The sequence below is a fragment of the Nematostella vectensis genome, chromosome 1, assembly GCF_932526225.1.
Source record: "Nematostella vectensis chromosome 1, jaNemVect1.1, whole genome shotgun sequence".
Lineage (NCBI taxonomy): Eukaryota > Metazoa > Cnidaria > Anthozoa > Actiniaria > Edwardsiidae > Nematostella > Nematostella vectensis.
In genome coordinates this window covers 12,808,589-12,824,372 of record NC_064034.1, presented here as the reverse complement: position 1 = coordinate 12,824,372, position 15,784 = coordinate 12,808,589, and the positions used below count along the sequence as shown (strand labels likewise).

Below are 15,784 nucleotides of genomic sequence, written 5' to 3'. Positions count from 1 at the left end.
TAGATTCCACTGTATTTATTTACCACTTTACACCTTTTGACAAGCTGAGAAGAGTTGAGAGCATGCCATGACAGGATATTCATAGAACGCATAGATGCCTAACTAGTGTGAAAAACTTACCAGGCGCGTAAAAAGAGGGTGCGCGCAACCCCCCCAGGCTGCCAAAAAAGGGGTATATTAGTACTGAAGTACTTTTTCGATATGATACATACGACTGTGCCACCTACTCAGCAAAATCTGGGTACGCGTCTGTAGAAAAGCGAGGCCTTTGAGCAAAGAGGGATCATCACTGATTACGGGAGATACCGAGTATCTCGTTACAGGGAAGGCGAGGTCGGAGATGAAACTATATTGGTACATTTAAATCCAATTACTCTACGATCTAATTTATAGCCTATACAGGGAATCGTCTATACTGTATATTTGTTCTGTCTATTACATGTCTCATTGAGCGTGCATTAGCCACTGAGCGAGGAGGCGAGGAAGGCTACACCTCTCTCGTAGAACCTGTGCCCGCGTGCCGATTCGCCAGTGACGGCCATGTCGACGGTGAAAAGAAGCTCAGTGCGGCTTTGGTTCAGATACACAGGCAGCGTCACCTAGAAGGAGTAACACGTATTTTAACTGGCAGAGCGGTCGAAAACGGGCTACCACGAAACCCACCGAAAATTACAAAAATAATATCCGACACACGCTGCTTTTTCATCGGTTTTCATCTAACGACTCCTATACACACCCCTTCTCACATAACACGTGACGCATCGGCCCTCGACGAACGAGTCCTAAACCCAACAACCATCTTACGCACTTAAATGTACTCTTCCATCGGTCCTTAACGAACGAGTACTAAACCCAACAACCATCTTACCGCACGTCAATGTACTCTTCCATCGGTCCTCAACGATCGGGTAAATAAACTCATAGATGCACAAAAAACATAGCCCTGTGAATGAAGCGATGTTCAAACAACTTCTTCACCGGTGACAAACGCCCGAAACGTGCATACCAAGAACAACAGGTACACTTACGAAACACAAGTATGAGCAAAGATGGGTGGGTCAACAGGACAAATCTTAGCAGAGACTCACCATAGTAGACTGGGGCTTATCGGATGATGATAACAATCTAAAAATAAACGTAACGATTTGGTTAGTTTTATAACGTCTGAATAGACTGTCTCCTTCACAACGCTCTAGCCTCTGTCACGCAAAGCACATGGGGATCTGCGTGACCGAGGTAGGAGCGACTGAATGGTAGAGAGTGCCGTATTTGAAACACAAGTTCAAACAATTAAACAACAATTAAACTGTACAAATTTGACGTGAGTCTGTTTGACGTCACGTATTAGTGTTGCTGTTCCCTGCTAGCAGAGGCCTCTTTTCTCTGTATTTCGCTGGGCTGGAGTTCGCGAGGAAAAGATACCTCTGCCATGGGTCGAAACTGTTTCTGTTGCGCATGCGTGAGCGTTAATAAGCGACCGACGTGCCAAAACCAGTACCATCGCGCGAAAGCTGTCAATATGCTTTGCATGGGTTTAGTCGGAAATCATGAATCAAACTCCGGTTAGTTCTCCTCTTCGAAAAAAGAAAACAACTGTTCAATTTCAATCACTTTAAACGTCACTAAAAAGATTGAAGAACAAACGCAGCAGGGACGAGTTTTGTCTTGTTTGTGGGATTAATTTCAAGACATCTGGGCAGACGAGTTTCTTCAATGTAAATATCGCACAGTTGGATTCGAAGAAAATGTTACAAAACGTTTTGGTAAACTTAGATCAGCTATTCCCAGAAGAATATGCAAAACCTGTAAACGGAAGATTGACTCGTTAGTCAAAAGAGACAAAATTCTGAATGTAGATAAGTCATTGAATGGCTTCTTTTATAATTCGTCGCGTGATATTTCTACGGAGGACGCCGTTTCGAATGCGGGCTTATTATCCCGCAGCGGATATACGTTTCATGCATGCGCTAGTCATTGTGGGCTCAAATAGTGGCCAGTAATTAATGTACGGAGCATGCGCTCTGGATCTCGTCCACGATCGTGGACGGCGGTTTGATCAAACGAATTTGCGACCCATAGCAGGGGTATCTTTACCTCGCGAACTCCAGCCCAGCGAAACACAGAGAAAAGAGGCCTCTGCTAGCAGGGAAGTGTAGCTGGAGTAAGGTCAGGAATTGACGGTGCTGGCGTGACGCCAGGTGTTAACATCACAGGGTGATGTGACGACACTCACCGTATCCACTTGAGACTGGTCAGCGGTAGGTCCGTGGAGATTGTTGTGGTGAGTTCAAGTTGATTGTTGTAACACGAGGCTCCCTGGAGTTTCAGACCTGCAAGCAATAAAACAGATACTGTTAGTTTGCCAAACGGTGCAACCGGCGCTAAGCGCTGTGCTCAATACAAGGTACTGCTCTGTGGGATACAAGGGAAATAGAAGAGTAATGCTTAATTATTAAGACTAACAACAAAATATCTGCATGGTCTGTTGGATATTTTGTACAATACTTTTTAAACAAACGTTAAAAGCATATGAAGCAGTCTTAATTAAGACGGACATTTGGGAGAGTCGACTACGAGCATTAAATCGAACTAGAATAGACTCTGTGAGTGTTAAACAACAATTATACTCGTGAGTTTCTCAAACATTTCATATCACTCAATGCATCGTAAGGCAAAGGCCGGTTAATAAATACTCACCAGTAACACCGAAGCTGCAATCATCCATCTTTAATTTGTCACTTGCACTATTGGCGACCGTCACCTGTACAACAACAATCTCGAAATCAGACGTATACAAAACAAAATGTGAGAGCGACAGTAAAAAAACAAGCGAATTTTTGTGATCACGAGCACCCAGCACTGCGTTATGTTACGTCATAAGACACATACCTCAAGAGCAAGCTCCTCCAAGGACCAGTTGTTTGCCTGCGCAACGAATTGACGGGTAGCGGTGATGTAGGCCTCGGGGACAAACATCCCGCCTAACCAGATGCTGAGATTCTGGACAAAGCAAGAGGGAAAACAGCGTACGATTAAACAATATGAATCTGTGAGCACTCCCAACAGCCCCCAAAACATCCAAAAAGCATAGAAAGTTAAGATACTAGGCTAGAACTAAGAGGGATCTCTGAAGTTGCTCAAAGAGCATTTGTCAGCCGCTCGTTTGTAATCCAAGGGATTAACAATTTCAAGCATTAATTTGTTGAAGTTGTTGCGATATTTTCGAATAAATTGAGCAAATAAATTATAAGATTATATAGGTGGTTATTTCTGCATTCCATCACTTCATTTGTCTTCCAAGACTGAAAAACGTTGATAAAGTAGTGACTTGCAAGGATCAGATGATCCATTCTTCATCATAACGGTTTTCAAGCGTACAGCTTGAGAAAACTTTGCACATACCTTAAGCCCACTTGAGCCAGATGCGTTGGCTGCCTGTGAGATGGCCTGGAGCTGTTTGATGCGGTCGCTAAAGTCCACCACCCACTGCAGCACAGTCAGGCCTTTAGGCACGGTGTAGCGGCGCCAATTGGATGGAAGGATTCCTGGGAAGGAGAAAGAAATACATTGGATCAGAACACTGCTGTTACGTACAGTTTAAAAACCCTCCTGAAACAGCGCCATCACCAATCAGGTTTTCTGGCATCCCTACGACCGGCTGATCACAAGAAAAAGAAAATGTTTATCATCTGTCTCCTGTTAGCCTCACCGTAAAGGCCAGGCTAAACTAGGCGACATGTAGCGTGCGACATGTCTCCTAGTTTAGCCACCCAAAGAGACATTGTAGCGCGCGCCAAATCTTGTAGAAGCGACAAAGAAATGTTTGGATATGGATGGTTGAGAAACATTTTCGTGTCGCGCTCTACAAAATATGTCGCGCACTACATGTTTGTGGCTGTGGCTAAACTAAGAAACATTTAGGAAACATGTCGCACGCTACATGTCGCGCTCGACATGTCGCCTAGTTTAGCCAGGCCTTAAGTTCTATAACCTTGTCCCTTACATCGGTGCCGCCATCGCTTGGTAACTCATTGTTTATCAATATTTTCTTCTGAATTTATACCGTGGCTTGTAACTCAGCTTTTCTCAGATCGCTTGACGAGTCGTCCACATATGTATGCCTTACCCCCAAATCAATGCCACATGTGTGCTAGTTTTGAGCATGAATGAACTTCCAAAAACCCAATTTGTAAAAGGGTATGTTGCCTTTCTCCCAAAACTTTAGACTTCGCGATTTACATTTTGCCATATTACTCACAAGTCTTCTGATGTAGAAGCCTAGAATATGCAATTTACCATGCAAAATCCTTTATGAGTCAGCCTGGAATATTGTGTGACTTACCTTTTGCCAAATCACTCATGAGTCCCCGGAGGTAGTTGGTGGGCTTTTTCTGTGCCTCGCAGACAAGCACAGTGTCGCTGAGGTCCTGGTGCACAGTGTTCAGCAGCTGAATCCCGGTATTCACCTCGCGCTCGAAGTACCTGAACAGCGGGTCCTTGATGTTATCCAGCGTGCGCTTCAGACCAGTTAAGCTCTAAAAGGGAAAGTAAACCAGTCAAGAAACAAAAATTAAGCAAACAACCTTAATCGTTATACTGTAATCGTTATATCGAGATTATCTATTTATAGAGTATTGTTTAGTTGATTTATCGTGTATCGCAATGTTCAGGTTCTACTACATACTATTTGTTCTTTGCATGATTCCGCTGAACGTAGCTTAAGAGATTTGAAAACAATCATTGTTCTCATACCTAACTCAACTCGAACTACAGAATAAAATAATTCGTACATACATCCTGCAGGTATAAAAAGTTGTGGGCAGAAGCAGTCATTTAAAGAAGCATATTCCAAGACTGCTTTGCATAAAATCGTGCACCCAGGGTGGTTTTGGAATAATACTCCAGTTATATTACACATTACTGCCAAGATTTGTACTGTGCACCATTTGTTCTGGATTGGCATCATTTTTTGCGGACAAAAAGGGACAGGTTGGCATAATTTTTGGCGTTAAATAACTGGATAAAAAGGGATTGCCTTACCTTGGGTATCATTGTAAGCCAGTTGGCCGCGGTCGTGTGCAGGGTTCGCATCCAGGCGGGTCTGGGGTCACTCTCACGCCTCTTCTGCCTGAAACACAAGTGCACAAGACAAAATAAGATGAGTAGAAAAAGAGAAAAAGAGAAATTGACAAAGGTTTGATGAGGAAAAAGCCGATTTATGGATTTAATGCGTAACTGAGTTAGGGAAAAATGATTGGCAATGGCGGGGAAAATAGGAAAATCTAAATTAAGCTTTTTATAGGCACTTACCTTGAGAAAAAATGTAAAGGAAAAAAATTGGGAAAGGGGATGGGGGGTTGGCTGACTGTAGTAAACGGGAGCGTTCATTAATTTAAAAAATATCATTATATATTCTAGGTATTATAAACAAAAACAGAAATAATAATAACAATTAAAATTAACAAAAATAAATCAGAGTAATAAAAAATAATGCAATAATCACGTATCACTTGTTAGTGTTGTTATTGATTTATTTCAAATCATCATGTTTAGTTGTTATGATTTTAATAGTTTAATCATTCTTCCCCATGATTAATAGTTTAATCATTCTTCCCCATGATTTCATCAGAACTGATAATGCCCCAATCACATTTAGCAGGTGTCTTCTTAATCATTTCATGTGATCATTTCATCATCTAATATAATCATTTTATCAAAATTGGCATTGCCCTAATCATTGTTGGCAAGTGCCTTTATAATAATCATTTATATTCTATAACAGTTTCATTGAATGATCCCCTGATAATTGATGGCATATTCAAATCATGGCCTTTCTAAATAATTCATGCGACCATCTTTCCAATACTCATCAATCAAGCATTATTGATCGGTCAGTGTTTTGATTGGATTGTTGAGCATGATTGGATTGGTGTGTGGTGTCACGTTTTGATTGGCGTGTGTAATTATTTTGAATGACAGGTGTCACTTACTCGTCCAGCATGCCTTTGGTGAGTGAGGTAGGTACGACGAACAGGTCTGATGGTCTTTGGAGCAAACAGTGGTAACCCGCATGGATTTAGTATTTTTAAGTGACATGGCGTGTCAGAATTTGAAAAAAAGTCAAGTGAATCGCGAGTCAGAAAGTAAAGTTTGAGTGAAGGTAGGGAGGTTTGGTGGCATTTTGGAATTTCAGAAAAGATACCAACAAAATGGCAAGTCAGCGAGAGGAAAGCGAAGCGAAAAGTGTTAAGTCAATCGTAAGCAGAGTCGACAATAGATACTCAAGATTGGTATCGGGCAAACTCGCCACCACCAATGTTCAACTCATCATCGGTGGCGAGTTGCACAATGGTGGTTACGAGTTGGTATGTAACATTATACGATGAAATTGAAGTAGCTGGACTAAAAGAAATTAAAGAGACCAATAAAAAAAACTATTTGAGAAGTTGACAGGCTTTTTCGAATTTGTGGACTATTTGAGCGGCTTTTAAGTCCTACGCAAAGCAAGTTTACTATGCTAGTTTGTCTGATCTTTCTGCAATAAACAAGAACTTCAAGGCGGCAAAGATTTGAAGATTTGAAATGTCAAAGAGTTAGTTATTAAGATATCAATAAGAAAAGAGCAGAAAACTGTAATTTAGATAAGAAAAAAGAAAGAAAACTGTAAAAATACGTATATAAATGTATCAGCAAGAAACTAGAGCAAAATACTGAAATTGGTAAAGTCATGTGATTAAGTTATTTATCTTCTTCCCCAGCTGCAACAGCTGAGCCGTAGTTCGGTGACAAAATGTTATCTGATTCAAAAGTAGTTTAAGTTTAGCATTTCTTTACTTCCCATAACCAATGAGTGAAAATCCCGAAAGGAAAAATGAGCCAATAGTGATAAAAGACCAGAGAAGATAGGCAAACAATTACGTAAAACAAATAAACAAACAAAAGAATAAAATCATAAAACCCAACATCTGCAAAACAACACTAATAATTTTATGAAAACAACAACAACAAAGTAAACAACAACATAAAACGGAATGCTTAACCTATTAAACAGTCTGTTGTTACCAAGTAGTATTCAAAGGTTAAGGGACTTTAACCCAAACAAGCTCTCATTTAATCTGTGAATGCCCATAAGCAATTAAGGCGTGACTGTGGTTTAAGTCAGTTTTTTTAAGCGTTTATAGACTCCGGTAGCAAATTGCCAAGAGAATATTTGTAATATCTTTTTAAGATTACTTCCAAACACTAGGTTATAAATTTCATGTCAAGAGTGAAGCGTATACCAATCCCTTCCCTGGATGGACCGGGGTGGGGCGGCATACACCCTCCCAGAATGGACAGACAAAAGTGAACTTTACCTGGTGGCGTCGGGTGAGTAGGCCAGCTCGTCATCATCTCCAAGCAATTGCATCTTGAGGAGTTTGGCAATCAGATCTTGACCTTGATACGACGGACGGAAGGCAAGCACCATTATTAGAAAAGCAAAAGGGAAATAATGGGGTTTGTGGATTAGATGTTTGATACAGCAAAGGGGAAGTGTCATTATTAGAACAATAAAGCTCGATTATTAGAAGAGTATGGGGGAAATTGTAGGCATTGGTAGAATAGTAGGGTCAGGTCTTAACCTGACACAAAAACATAAGCTTGCAAAAATAAAGGTAAAATAGCAACATGCAAAACAAAATGCTAAACTTGTAAGGAAGCTGGAAATTGCCTCATTTTAGACTGCTTGTGTACCTCTTTGCGTTAATAGCAGTTTCTCGGCGTTATTGGGAAGACCCAACCAAGACGGCGTTTGTGCATCAGGAAGATGTTCTACCCACTGGACGAACTGCTCACGTCTGATGATAAAACAAAAAAAATAACAGCCACTTCTCGCCGGCAAGTACAAAATAAAATACCCAACCAGGTGCTATCACACAATATCAATCAGGCAAGCTGATGTTTCTGTTATTGTTACATAGGAATGAATCTAATGTCTGTACTGGAACTGATTGCTTCAGGCCTTCAGGCAGGCTGATGTTATTATTACATGGGAATGTGTCTAAAGCGTGTTCTGTACCTTATCCCTTCTGCCACGCTGATAGTTCAGTGAGATTAATGTGTGTTAAGTACCTTATTCTATAAGATATTATGATATGTTTTATCACATGCGAATGTGTCTAATGTGTGTACCGTACCCGATTCCTTCAGGCATGCTGATGTTATTATTACATGCGAATGTGTCTAATGTGTCTAATGTGTGTACTGTACCTGGATTCTTTTAGGTATACTGATTTTTATCACATGGGAATGTGTCTAATGTGTTTACCGTACCTGATTTCTTCAAGCATACTGATACGTTTTGTTACATGCGAATGTGTCTAATGTGTTTACCGTACCTGATTTCTTCAAGCATACTGATACGTTTTATAACATGCGAATGTGTCTAATGTGTTTACCGTACCTGATTTCTTCAAGCATACTGATACGTTTTATTACATGCGAATGTGTCTAATGTGTTTACCGTACCTGATTTCTTCAAGCATACTGATACGTTTTGTTACATGCGAATGTGTCTAATGTGTTTACCGTACCTGATTTCTTCAAGCATACTGATACGTTTTATAACATGCGAATGTGTCTAATGTGTGTACCGTACCTGATTTCTTCAAGCATACTGATACGTTTTATTACATGCGAATGTGTCTAATGTGTTTACCGTACCTGATTTCTTCAAGCATACTGATACGTTTTATTACATGCGAATGTGTCTAATGTGTTTACAGTACCTGATTCCTTCAAGCATGCTGATGTTATTATTACATGCGAATGTGTCTAATGTGTGTACTGTACCTTATCCTTTCTGGTACGCTGATGTTTCAGTGTGTTCTGTTCCTTATTCAATCAGATATGCTGATGTTATTGTTACGTGGGGTTGTGTCTTATCTGTGTACCGTACCTGATTCCTTCAGGCATGCTGATGTTCTTGCCTTTCTTGCCATCCACGTCTGTCACGAGAGCAAAGTCCGACTCGAAGCTGCTCACCGTGAATAGACGGTTCACAAATGTTGACAAAAGGCGCTAGAGAGAGAGAGACATTCAAAAGGAGATATTTTACTTAAGAAGGTATAACTGCTCTTTTCAACAAACAAATAAGGAAAGGAATAGCCATTGATGTTGTTCAGTAGGATCAGATAATTTCACATGTTGACTGACCTGGTCAAAGTCATTATCAATGCGACCTCCATAGATAGCGGAGGAGAGAAGTGCACGAAGCGCGTCCCAGGGAACCTTGTTTGGCGGCAGATTGGTCCGGCCCTAAAACAAGCATCAATAAATAGACTATTTAGATTTTTTGTGTCATTGGTGCTCCCCATTAAAACGTATTCGTACTGTACACCATAGATGGACATTCTTAAACTAACAGAATTAAAACGGCAAAAAATTTCCAGAATTCATATCTTAGGAACATTAACGTCTAATGGATACTCGGAAAATTCTCCAAAATGAATGACAACACATAAACAAATAATTTACCCCGTTATGTCGGCCTTGACTTTAACATTTACTTTATAACAAGTTACCTGAGCAACCGAGTCGAGCCAAGTGTCTAGTGTGTCACATCCGACTTTCAGGTCTGACTCAGTGAACTCGTAGTGCTTGGACCAGCCCAGCGGAGCGTATCGCAGGCGCTCCTGTACAATGGCATGTAGCCAGGCCAGCAGGAAGTAGAGACGTGCCCGCTCACTGGGGGCCTGGGACGAAAATAAGTGACATTACCAAGAGGGCAAAAATTACAGCGAACAATACTGATGACAACATCGATCATAATGCCGATTATGAAGACAGTATGATTATAAAAAATCTTGATGACGTAAATACGTTTTATAATAAACGTAATACCGTTTAGCGTAAACGTGTTCTTTGGCTTGTGTAAACACAGCGTAAGGAGTTTATCAATACCCAATACTGACCTGGCACATACGAGCGGCGGGTACAGCACTAAAGGTGCGAAGCAAGTTCGCCTTTACTCCTGGCGGTGGCTCGAACATAAACACGCGTGACGCACGGAGCAAGTTCACGGGCACCTAGGGTTAATAAAAGTATTAGATACTACAGCTAATACAGGGCGCAAACTTACATCTTTTACTAGGAGCGCTGGGAGTAAATAATAAGGGAAGAGTAATTAGGGAACTTCAGAGAGAAGACTCTGTAGAATGTTCTGTAGGCATGGGGAAGTTAGAACGTTATTTAATTTATAGTTGACATAAAACTAGAAAGTAGAAGAGGATGTCATGTAATAGGGCTGGTTCCTACTGTGAGGAAGAGCCGTAAGTTCACTGGTGTAAATACCTTGGGGTTGATTTCCATGGTGAGGAAGAGCCGGAAGCTGGCGTGAGGGCTGAGTGTGTGCAGTTTCTTCTCCAGGGTAACAAGCCATTGAGGCGCGAGATGTACATTCTTGAGCATCACCCACCTGCAAGAAAGAAACCATAGCTTTAGAGCTGGTTTCGGGTTCCGTACTAACACTGAAATACCACCTTCTCAACCGAAGATACCAACATCTTAAAGAAATGGCTCAGAGACTAATGCTTTTTTTAACGCTTGCTTCAGAAACACGTATCAGGAAATATTTCTTAGCGATATTCGCGACAATAAACCAGCTACAACATATCCGTCACTGCATATCTTTTATTCCTCACAACACAGCCTTGGATGTAAAAATTATACATTTACTATAAAAAATTACTTTAAATCTAGCCAACATTAAGTGTTATCTACACACCTGCCGGACTTGACGGCCGAGTTAATGGCTTTTTCTGCGTCGCTGAATCCCTCAGCAGAACCTAAAATGGTAAAAGCCACGCTCGAATAAATAGGTTAGGTATTTGGCGGAGGGAACTATGGAGGGAAAGCTGTGTGGAACACCGGAGAATTGAACAAGAGAAAGGGCAATAGAAGCCTGACTGGCAAAGTGAGCTTAACACCGGAGATTTAACAAGAGAAAGGGCAAAATAAGACTGGATGACAAAGAGAGCTTAACATCTGGCAAAGCTAAACAAAGTAACGATAGCATTCAAAGGCCGATGGCGATGGGTGGAGAGGCGGTAAACAGGGCCTGATAAAGTTCCGAATGCATCGTGACAACGCAACGATAGCATTGACTTAGCGATGGGTTTTCCTACAGCTTGTCTGTAGTCTTTCTAGTTATACCAAGTAATGATGGCATCGACTTACCAATGGCGATGGATGTTAGTGGCGTATTCTCCTGAGCAGCAAGGTCCTCCACCCAGCCGCTAGCATCGTAACCCGTGACGGAACACATCAACACTGGCGTGGAGGCCTTCACCTGTGCAGGAATCAAGTCAGAATAATGTTCTGATGTAGACAGAACTTGTAAAGATTGAAAACCTTACGATACAACGTAACTGCTTAACCGGATAAGAAAAAAAGGCGCATGCCCGTGTTTCCTGGTCATTAAATTACGCCGAGCAGGGCCAGTAAAAAGGAGAATAGTGTCTCTTACAACTGCTATTTTATCATCCTAGCAAAATAAAAAGTGTGAGAGCATTCTTTCCTGTCGCTGATTTGCGAAAGATTTAATGATTTTTGAAATTGAAACAGCTGTCTTCAAATTTGCAATAATAACAAAGATGTGGTTCAAAAAGGGCTCGTTAAGGTAACGTTTCGTTACTGTGTTATGGTACTTCGTAGAATCTTTATAATGTTAAAACGGAATTGGAACACTGGCAATAGTGTGACTGACAGGGGCTCTTTTTGAAGTTGTCTGAAATTGAAAGACGTTGAAATGATTTGTATAGCTTTCTTATTTTCCCCGATGGGTCGCAACACGGCCTGTTCCTATGTAAGGCATACCTCTTTCTCCACCACGCTGTGAAGGTCGAGACCCTGCTCAGCAGCGTGCATGAAGTCCCCTCCCAGGATCACAGCTACCACCTTGTGCAGCATAGCAATGATGCGGTCGGGCCGTAGAGCCTGGATCACAAGCAGCTGATACACGGCGATGCCAATAGGAGCTATGTAAATAACGAGCAAACATCATATATCTGATCAAAACCCCGGGCAAGTCCCTGACAAAAGAGCCGAGGTAAAAGATCTTTCAAGCAAAAACGTTCCTGCCGCCCGTTTCTCGTAGCTCCTGAAAATTTGTCGCGCCCGAAGCTTGCAGATAACGGCAAGCGATGTTTTCGTTGAAAGGTCAAATGACAATGCCCTGGTCTTCTTCCAACACGTGTGACATCGTGATCATTTGGTAAGACTACAATAACATTAACGACATAAACGTCACACTACGATAGCATTTAACTAGTATTTTACTTACTTAGTTTTTTGGTCTCACTCCAACATGTGGGAACTTCGTCTTCTGGTTTGACCGCATCTTGCCAGTCCAGGAATGCCTAAAAGCCAGACGCCATTAGTATCATATAAGCTTGACAGAATTACAGTACAAACCAGACACATCAATATCATATGATGGACCGAATAACAGTACAAACCAGAACATTATTTTAAGCTGGTTTGAATTTCTGTACAATCTAGGCACCATCAGTACCGTATCAGCTGGACCGACTAAGCCTAATAATGATCACACGTACCTGTTTGTTGGAGTTGATGTAGATGTGGATCTCCTTGAAGGCGGCCATCTTGGACAGCCGAGTTATACCAGATGCCTGAGTGAGAAAAAGGTAGAATTAGCATGACAAATAACGCTGAGAGAGGAACAAGGACATAGGTTTTGGCATAACAACTGTGTCTGCGTCCACAAACAAGCTTGGTGCCTGCATGGGATAAGGGATAGAACTAGAGTCAAGTGGATCAAAGTGCTGTAATATACTTGTTCCTACATCTGTTATAGATTTGGGATTAATTCATATTCTTACGCACCTCTTTTAGCATAGCTATAGATTAAACCTTTTGTTAAGATTACAATGGGGGGGGGGGGGGGGGTTGAGTAGTGTGCAAGGGGATGAGAGTAGTTCACCTGTTCAGGAGAAAGTCCGTCAATCTGTGGGATCTTCCCTGTAAGTACCATCTCACTGCCGCGCAAGAACACGTTAAACTCCTCTTCCAGCTCGTCCTCCCTGCAAAGGACAATGATGGCTATAGTCAGGGCTTCTGGAATTACGCGCTTGTGCGGAAGCGCGTAATTTGGCTTTTTCCGCGTAATCCACAAATTTCCGCGTAATCCCGCATAATTTGGCTGAATTTTGAAAGTCAAAACATTTAATTGCACAGCTGATGGGTTCTTACCTCTACTTCTCGTAAAAAAAGAGAGATATTCTTCGTAAGAGTGCGATGTTTCGAACTGAATTTCGAAAACAAATAAAATGACTAGGCGTTCTTTGCTCAACTGCGAAGGCCTAGGACTAATAATAAAATACCTTTTTTTATAGGCTGGTAGCTAGGAGCCAATGAAAACTTGCCTAAGATATTTTCACGCAAAAAAAAAAATCACCTTTTCAAGTTATTTCGTGGTTTTCTTCGGTACAAAATGTAGTTTGGGCGTAACAGTTGATATTCCGTGTAATTTAGCGCGTAATTCAGTAAAGAATCCCACAAAATTTTGATTTTTTAAGGGAAAATGCATTGCAAGATCCCGCGTAATTTAGCGCGTAATGATTGATTTTCCGCGTAATTTAGTAAAGAATCCCGCGTAGTTTTGAGTTTGCTAAAGTGCAAGATTATACACTTATTTCAACTAAGGTTGCTCCCGCGAGTCAGTGTATCGTAAAACCCAGTGGTTCATTGGTAACGTATAAATGGCCGAATCCTGGTCTCTGAGTGCCAAGTGAACGTTTAGAGGTACATAAATAAGGATGCTAAAGCTTTCTAAACCTATGTTTGTTTTGATTTACGCTTATCATTTATTTGATACCAATGAAGCACTGCGATTGACGACAGATTCTACGAGTGGAACCATACTTGAAATAGGTGCATCTTTATATGCCAGAAAACCCCAGCCGATCTTATCATTCTCACTAACTGCGATTTTAAAGATTACCTTTAGAAATTACAGCCGCTAAACTGGTTTCTTGTTTCAGTTATTCAAGCTAACGGAATTACATTTGGTTTTTATTTATTAGTTAGCGCCTTGCGGAGAGTTGGTGTGATTGGAAACCATTTCAGTCGAACCAATTAATCCGCTTGAAGGATTTTAAATGACAAAAGCCAGACAGCGATTTTAGCAGTTGGAAATACTAGGCAAGAAATGGCTGAATATTAAAACTGCATTGTGTCTGCTTTGATTTGGCTCAACCAATGTATGGGTTTGACATGACACGGAGAGGACACAAACTCGGCAGTAGTATTGTCCTATACATACCCAGGCAAGTTTCGTAGGTAGATACGGCATAGCAGAATCGCGAATGTCATACGATCATTGTGCTTCATTCCTCTAGCGACACGATTATACACGATCTAAACAAACAAACAAAAGCCAGAAATATTTAGAAGAATAGCTTACGAATATTGGAGCTTGTATCAGGTAGGGCAGTGGAGCCTTATGTCAGAACCTATGTATTGTCCAGGAGTCGCGATACAAAGCCTATTTCGTTGAACGAATCATGATGAAAACATAGCTGAAAGTGTTATGTGGGAATGGTTATTACACCGGAGTAAAGATGACGTTTCGGTAACAACATTTTCATTGTATTCAATCAATCCATTTGCCTTCATATTCACTTGGACTTTTTATAGTCCAAGCCAGGTAAGTCGGCCATTCTGTACCTGGAACAGGTCGCTGGTAAGGACTTTGAGCCTAGGTGCCGGGTCCCGGATATTTTGCAGATGCGGATTTTCATACAGCACACACTGGAAGATGTCCAGGAAGAACTGTAGACTGTACTGGTACAGGAAGTGGACCATGTTCAGCGCTTCCATGGTGAAGTACAGGCTACTGCAGTAGTGGGACAGGGCGCGGTACTGCTCCGACACGGTCTCCACCTCAGCCATGATCACATCCGTCTCCTCAACCTTGCGGGTGATCTCGGCTGCTTCTTTCTTCAGTTTCTCCAGAGTTGCAATAATCCTGAGCAAAAAAAAGAATGTCAGAATCAAATACAATGGATGTATGTGCTGCTTTAACTAATGTCAAAACTGAGCAGCATTGTAAATCTTTCATAAATAGATGTATTTTCCCCGATGCAACTTCTGTTTGAAGCTATAAACCCACAGAAGGAAAATAAGGGGAGTTTATGCGCATTTTGCATGGGGGAGCGTTACCCCCGCCCTGTCCCTTGCTAAGTGTGCTTTCTTTTCCTGTGGGGGGTTTTGGTTTGGCCATGGCCATGCCCATACCTATCATCATCGAGAATTTTTCCTTTCGCTTCGTTGAGAGCCTGCAGGAGAGACTTCTCAAGGTAACGCAGACGCAAGTGGAACTCCCCTGAAAAAGATAAAAATAAGCATCGTGGAAACACATTAATCTGTAAGGAAGTGTATATTTGACAAGAGACCATAATCACAAATTGTATTGGGCTGTTCCATAATCCACAACGCTATGAAGGCCTCATGCTCAACGATTTATGTATACTATTAAAACCGCTATGCCATCAGCCTGCACAAGCTTTGAACAACAGTTTTTGGGAGTCATTATCGGGAAGAAAACAAAGTATTGTCTTAGATAGGCGTATCGTATCCAAATACTTTAAATGCCTCGATACAAAACACACAAAGCTCAGGAAGGCAGTCCAGATCGAGAAAAGAATCGGTGTTTCATTTAGTACGATGGGGTAAACTCGTCTTAATTAATCCGCCTGTCATAATCAATCATGTGATTTATCTT

At 41.4% G+C, this 15,784-nt stretch overlaps 1 protein-coding gene across 3 annotated transcripts in view; it reads right to left on the bottom strand.

Moving 5' to 3' along the window:
* Nucleotides 1-15,784, bottom strand: part of LOC5515889 (cytoplasmic dynein 1 heavy chain 1) — a 55,262-nt gene continuing 39,478 nt past the window's right edge. The window contains exons 68-93 of one of the 3 annotated variants that reach the window (XR_007306215.1): nt 15,298-15,385; nt 14,728-15,028; nt 14,324-14,418; nt 12,983-13,082; nt 12,597-12,671; nt 12,323-12,398; nt 11,857-12,017; nt 11,218-11,329; nt 10,766-10,826; nt 10,333-10,456; nt 9,954-10,067; nt 9,564-9,734; nt 9,196-9,297; nt 8,939-9,060; nt 7,735-7,838; nt 7,356-7,437; nt 5,991-6,044; nt 5,041-5,128; nt 4,343-4,535; nt 3,403-3,545; nt 2,890-3,000; nt 2,698-2,761; nt 2,234-2,330; nt 1,089-1,125; nt 382-599; nt 1-53 (exon numbers count right to left, since the gene is read on the bottom strand). Coding sequence is in view for 2 of the 3 variants with exons in the window: in XM_032385646.2 (XP_032241537.2) it covers nt 459-599; nt 1,089-1,125; nt 2,234-2,330; nt 2,698-2,761; nt 2,890-3,000; nt 3,403-3,545; nt 4,343-4,535; nt 5,041-5,128; nt 5,991-6,044; nt 7,356-7,437; nt 7,735-7,838; nt 8,939-9,060; nt 9,196-9,297; nt 9,564-9,734; nt 9,954-10,067; nt 10,333-10,456; nt 10,766-10,826; nt 11,218-11,329; nt 11,857-12,017; nt 12,323-12,398; nt 12,597-12,671; nt 12,983-13,082; nt 14,324-14,418; nt 14,728-15,028; nt 15,298-15,385 (2,816 nt within the window). In the remaining variant the exon portion in view is untranslated. Of the gene's footprint in view, nt 600-1,088; nt 1,126-2,233; nt 2,331-2,697; nt 2,762-2,889; nt 3,001-3,402; nt 3,546-4,342; nt 4,536-5,040; nt 5,129-5,990; nt 6,045-7,355; nt 7,438-7,734; nt 7,839-8,938; nt 9,061-9,195; nt 9,298-9,563; nt 9,735-9,953; nt 10,068-10,332; nt 10,457-10,765; nt 10,827-11,217; nt 11,330-11,856; nt 12,018-12,322; nt 12,399-12,596; nt 12,672-12,982; nt 13,083-14,323; nt 14,419-14,727; nt 15,029-15,297; nt 15,386-15,784 lie in introns of all 3 variants that reach the window. The other 2 variants (XM_032385646.2, XM_001636007.3) reach the window with 2 other exon arrangements.